Genomic DNA, 6,000 nt, shown 5'->3' on the forward strand with positions numbered 1-6,000 from the left:
TATTATAATATCACCCGCCAACCTCCGCTGCCAGCCATTATACCCGCGCACAGAAACGCCAACATAGCGGGAGACGAAAGGATTACTTACTGCCAGTCGGGGCGTAAACGGGACGTCTGCCTGAAATAAACAGATTTAAAAATAATTAATACTGGGGAAGGGACGCTGGTGCAAAGTATGAAAAGTGGTGAAACTACATAGCAACCAGAGGAATAGCCAATCAGAAGTGTTATTTTATTGGTTGCTATGGTGATAAGGTGATATAACATTCCCCGTCATATACAATCAGAATTATTAGTGATGTCATGTGAAGAAGCCTCTATAGAGTATTCAGAAGCAGTAATTTCGCGAACCTCTCCTCCATAATATAAACCCAACAGCAGCAGCGACAGCGATCCCTGCAACGACTCCAATGACGATGTACACGGTGCTGCCGCTTCCGTCCTTCCTCGGATCTGAGTGACACAAAACAGGAGATATCAGTCAGGGGGCAATCTGAGAATGTGATGTAAGTGTTGGGGTAATTACCCCTCTCCTTGCGGCACTCACCCCACATCACAATGCGTGGCTCTGCCAGGCTGCCGTGGTCCACGTGGCAGGAGTAACTGTCCCCCTCTTTTGGGGTCACTTCCACGGTGACCCTGATCTGGTAAGTGCCGTCGGTATTGGGGAGAACCTGTTTGGCCTCATCCGAGGGAATATCTATCTCGTTCCTCTTCCAATTCACGTCCACCTCGCGGGGGTAAAACCCGTACACCTGGCAGTGAAGCTTTGTGGCCCCCTCTGAAGTCTGGGCTGAAACCTTCACCTCCGGGGCAACTGAGATCACAGAAAGGGTTAAATAACGGTTACTTGGTGTGACAGTCCATCCGTTTGACCCATACATTATTTTGGCCCCATTCCTGATCTCATGTATTGTACGTCTATCCCTGTGTGTTACCCCCTCAGCCAAACGAGTATATTCACCGACTCTCCCAAGGAATAAGGACTTACCGACCCTGCGGGCTCCCTGTGCTGGTCGGATTCAACGCCCCCCCCCCCTGCTTGGCGCCTGAGAGGGACCTAACCGTGAATTCATGGAAATTTACACCGGCCAGAAACCGCGGCCATACCTGCCGACCATTGCAATTTCACTGCTACAGACACCTGTTCTCCCACCACGACGCTCTTTTGGGGTAACATTAAGCCTGTGGTGGGCGACACTCGGTGGGGGTTACGGAGAGGGAGCTCGTCTGGGAACCCTGGTTTTATCACCAGGACCGAGGTTTACCAGCCGCGGTTATGGAACTGAGGGATTCCATGCGGACCGTTCCAGGGGAAGTTTCCAGCGCTGTCGCTCAGGGTCCTGCCGTTGCACCGCGTCACTTTTTGGATCATATCATCCACGGACCCTGAGCTCTCCATTGCTACCCCGGGATCGATGCCGCTCCGTCTGGATCACCCCAAAATAGCGACTCTTTGTCGGGTGGGCATTGCTGGCCATAGAACTGTATGACGGAGCCGCGCTGTCTGGTGGTTGATGAGATTTTATCCCTAATCCCGCCGTGTGTTTTGTATAAATATCTGAGGCGTCCTCAATAAACTCCGTTCTGTTTGTACACTAAGTCCCGGCTAGTGCTTGGGGGAATATGAAGGGTTAACCCCTTTCAGCGGCAAGGAAGTCCGAGTACCGGTCTCCGCCACAATGGAGCTGCAGTTTAGAAGATTTGCCCCATCCGGATGTGTGGCCCCTGCTAGTGCTTTATGCCCCTGTATCACCCCATGCGCGGTCAGCGCTGCCACTTCGGTTGGAGCCGATCCTGTAGAGTTTTATGTAAAGTTCTGGAAGGATCCGGAACATTCTGGAGAGAGGTCAAAAGAAGCGACTACAACGGGGAAAGATCTGCAGGATATAAATTCTCAAAATGACTAAAAGATCTGAATGCGTACAATCTGCAGGAGACAGGAGACAGGAACAGCCTCCCAGCAGAAGAGGTAGAGGTTAAACCATTTGCAGCCAATGACATAACAGGTACGTCATGATAAGTTTGCTCCTACAGGACTCATAACGTACCTGGTATGTAATTGGTTAAAAATGCCCCCCACCACTGTTGCTAATTCCCTAAATTCCCGGCTTTAATAAAATATTTTATCTCTTTCTTTACTTGACCCTAAGGGGTTATTATTTATATTCCCTTTTAGTTGATATGGTGCAGTCAGTGGGGAATTTGTTGGACAGGGTTAGGTAGGGGTTAAACACAATAAATAAAAACCTAAAAAAAACATGAAAAATAAAAAAATATAAAAATTAAAATAAATGAAAATGACAGAAATCAGGTTAATGAATATATTTTGGGATTTCTCCCATTTATACCGGCTGCGGATAATTTATATTCTCATAAATTCCAGCGTTTATAATTTTTTCGTATAATAATACAACTTAAAAAATCCCTACTTTCCCAGAAATACTTATTTAATTTATTCGCTGAATGAGAAAGAGGGATCTTGGTTGGTATATAAGAGATATAAACAACGAGAACGCCGGCCAATGGGAGCCAGAACGCTGCGCTGTGTAACTCCGCCTACTTTGCATTAGTCCTTTTTTTGTCCCAGGACACCTGGAGCAAAAGTTGCCAAAATCAGGACTGTTCTTCACAAAGCAGGAGAGTTGGGAGTCATGCAGAAGATAAACAGTTAATAAAAAATCCAAGAGAGGCTGGTGCGACCCGGTATGGAGAATGGAATTATAAACCAGATGAAGCCCCCAGGAGCCGTTACCCCCCCATTTCTGCTACAGCTCCTCCCACTCGCACCTCCGGACCGTTCCATCTCTGTGCGGAGATCTGCGCCTCGGCAACGACCGGAACATAAACCCCGCGCTCGGCGTCCAGGGCGAGGAAATCCCCCCCGTCATATCCGTGCTGCTCGTACCCCCCGGTGCTGCCGTCATCCCTCAGCTCACAGCCGTACATCACCTGCAGAGAATGGACACCTGCAAAGAGCGGCACTCATTACACCCGGCTGAGTGTGAGTGACGTGGGGGTCACACCCCAGGACCCCAGTATACGGACCCTCGCTGTACTGGGAGCAGAGCCGGTTACTGGGAGTACTGGGGAGCCTGTTTTCCCGGTTATTATATCATGTTTCCGGTAATTAGTGATGTCATCTGTATGATGTCATAAAGATGGTTTCTCGGGGCTATTATTCATTATACTGTATTGGGCTCCATCTCTATCAGCCCTTCATACAGCAGCCAATCAGAGCATCGAACGCTGCGGACAATAAAGGGTTAAAGTTCACTCCCTCCGGTTTATAAACCCCTCGGATGGGAATGCTGGGAGTTACTGTCATAGTGGATACAGTGCGGGGAGTTGCTGCTGTGGTAGTGGATACAGTGCGGGGAGTTGCTGCTGTGGTAGTGGATACAGTGCGGGGAGTTGCTGCGGTCGTAGTGGATACAGTGCGGGGAGTTGCTGCGGTCGTAGTGGATGCAGTGCGGGGAGTTGCTGCATTCGTAGTGGATACAGTGCGGGGAGTTGCTGCTGTCGTAGTGGATACAGAGCAGGGAGTTACTGCTGTTGTGGTAGTGGATACAGCGCGGGGAGTTACTGCTGTTGTGGTAGTGGATACAGCGCGGGGAGTTACTGCTGTTGTGGCAGTGGATACAGCGCGGGGAGTTACTGCTGTTGTGGCAGTGGATACAGCGCGGGGAGTTACTGTTGCAGTAGTGGATACAGCACTGGGAGTTACTGTTGCAGTAGTGGATACAGTGCTGGGAGTTACTGTTGCAGTAGTGGATACAGTGCTGGGAGTTACTGTTGCAGTAGTGGATACAGTGCTGGGAGTTACTGTTGCGGTAGTGGATACAGGGTGGGGAGTTACTGTTGCGGTAGTGGATACAGGGTGGGGAGTTACTGTTGTGGTAGTGGATACAGGGTGGGGAGTTCCTGCTGTGGTAATGGATACAGTGCGGGGAGTTGCTGCTGTGGTAGTGGATACAGGTCAGGGAGTTGCTGCTGTGGTAGTGGATACAGTGCGGGGAGTTGCTGCTGTGGTAGTGGATACAGTGCGGGGAGTTGTAACTGTGGTAGTGGATACAGTGCTGGGAGTTGTTGCTGTAGTAGTGGATACACTGCTGGGAGTTGCTGCTGTGGTAGCGTATACAGTGCGGGGAGTTACTGTTGTGGTAGTGGATACAGTGCTGGGAGTTGCTGTTGTGGTAGTGGATACAGGTCAGGGAGTTGCTGCTGTGGTAGTGGATACAGTGCGGGGAGTTGCTGCTGTGGTAGTGGATACAGTGCAGGGAGTTGTAACTGTGGTAGTGGATACAGTGCTGGGAGTTGTAACTGTGGTAGTGGATACAGTGCTGGGAGTTGTTGCTGTGGTAGTGGATACAGTGCTGGGAGTTGCTGCTGTGGTAGCGTATACAGTGCGGGGAGTTGCTGCTGTGGTAGTGGATACAGTGCTGGGAGTTGCTGCTGTGGTAGCGTATACAGTGCGGGGAGTTGCTGCTGTGGTAGTGGATACAGTGCTGGGAGTTGTTGCTGTGGTAGTGGATACAGTGCTGGGAGTTGCTGCTGTGGTAGCGTATACAGTGCGGGGAGTTACTGTTGTGGTAGTGGATACAGTGCTGGGAGTTGCTGCTGTGGTAGTGGATACAGTGCTGGGTCTCACCTGCGGTGTGGTTGAAGCGGCTCATTAATGTCCTCACATTGTATTTAAATACAGCCTCGTGGCCTTTGCCTTTCTGTGTCTCTCCCTCCCAGTATTCCGGTCCCGCTTTCTCCATCCACCGAGCGACAGGGACAGCCCGGCCGCGGTCACTGTTATAATCCGATATCTGGATCCCGTCCACATACCCGACTGACACGAACTCCGGCAGCCCGTGTCCCGGAGCCGAGACCGCGGTGTAATAATACTGGAGAGAGTGACCTGAGACAGACAGACACGTCAGAGACAGACTGACCCGCAGAGCTCACACTCTATACACATTCTGTATGCCGGAGACCCCTCCCCATTATACTCACCACAATACACCCCGGACACCCCCACAACGAGCAGCAGGGGCCACATCTTTACCCCCCTGTATGCGGACATATCGGGGCCCCGGAGCGGGAATAACACAGACTGATCCCAAACTAACAGCCCGAGTCAACCGGAAATCCCCTGTGAGTCAGGAGCTCTGCGCTGATTGGCTGCAGCAGGAACTCAGACCAATAGGAAATTAAATCCTCTGCGCATCAGCAGTTACCGGGCAGAGGGAAGCGCTGAAGGTTGTGAGAGCGGAGAAATTGAAAGTGAAAGTCCGCTTATTTCCGGCGGGGCTGTTATTAATATTCTGGATAACCCAGGTTTATTGGAGTGACGTCATCAACCATTTCTCCAGGAAACACAAACGTTTAGCATGTTACTGACCAGCGCAGGGAAAGCGTGTCCTGCAGGGGGTGTGTGGGGGGGGCAGGGCCGGCCGAAGACTTAACGCCGCCTGGGGCGAAGTTTAAAACGCCAACGCCGGGGGGGCATTTTAAACTTCGCCGACGCCATAATCTACGATCCCCCCTGGTGTTTACCTTTAAACAGTCCTGCGGCGAGTCTCCCTGCTCTGCCACGGTGCCGGCTTATAATGCTGAGCGCCGGAAATTGACGTCACTTCCGGCGCTCTGCATTACAAGCCGGCACCGGGACCGAACAGGGAGACTCGCCGCAGAGGAGAGAGAGAGAGAGGGGCGCCGAGCGGGTAAGCGAAAACCACTCGGTGCCCCTCTCTCTCTCCTCCGCTTCAAAAAAAAAACAAAACAAAAAAAAGCGCCTGGGGCAATTGCCCCAGTCTGCCCCATTATAGGGCCGGCCCTGGTGGGGGGTATTAGGTGAGGTTAGAGGGGTGCATACCTTCCAAGTGTCCCGTCTTTTGTAGGACAGCTTTGACTTTCGGAAGGAAGTATAAGTGAGCGTGAATGTTTATGTATAAGTGTTTGTTAACATGAGCATGTATGTGTAAATATTTGTGTGTGCGCATGTACT

General features: G+C 51.1%; 1 protein-coding gene across 1 annotated transcript in view; it reads right to left on the reverse strand.

Annotated features, from left to right (window-relative positions):
• Positions 1 to 1,650, reverse strand: part of LOC128503210 (class I histocompatibility antigen, F10 alpha chain-like) — a 70,471-nt gene extending 68,821 nt beyond the window's left edge. Inside the window, exons 1-3 of the mRNA XM_053473257.1 lie at positions 550 to 1,650; positions 354 to 455; positions 91 to 120 (exon numbers count right to left, since the gene is read on the reverse strand). Coding sequence (XP_053329232.1) covers positions 91 to 120; positions 354 to 455; positions 550 to 886 — 469 coding nt within the window. The 5' untranslated portion in view covers positions 887 to 1,650. The remainder of the gene's footprint in view (positions 1 to 90; positions 121 to 353; positions 456 to 549) is intronic.
• Positions 1,651 to 6,000: the final 4,350 nt, after the last annotated feature.

Source organism: Spea bombifrons, chromosome 8, assembly GCF_027358695.1.
Source record: "Spea bombifrons isolate aSpeBom1 chromosome 8, aSpeBom1.2.pri, whole genome shotgun sequence".
Taxonomy (NCBI): Eukaryota; Metazoa; Chordata; class Amphibia; order Anura; family Pelobatidae; genus Spea; species Spea bombifrons.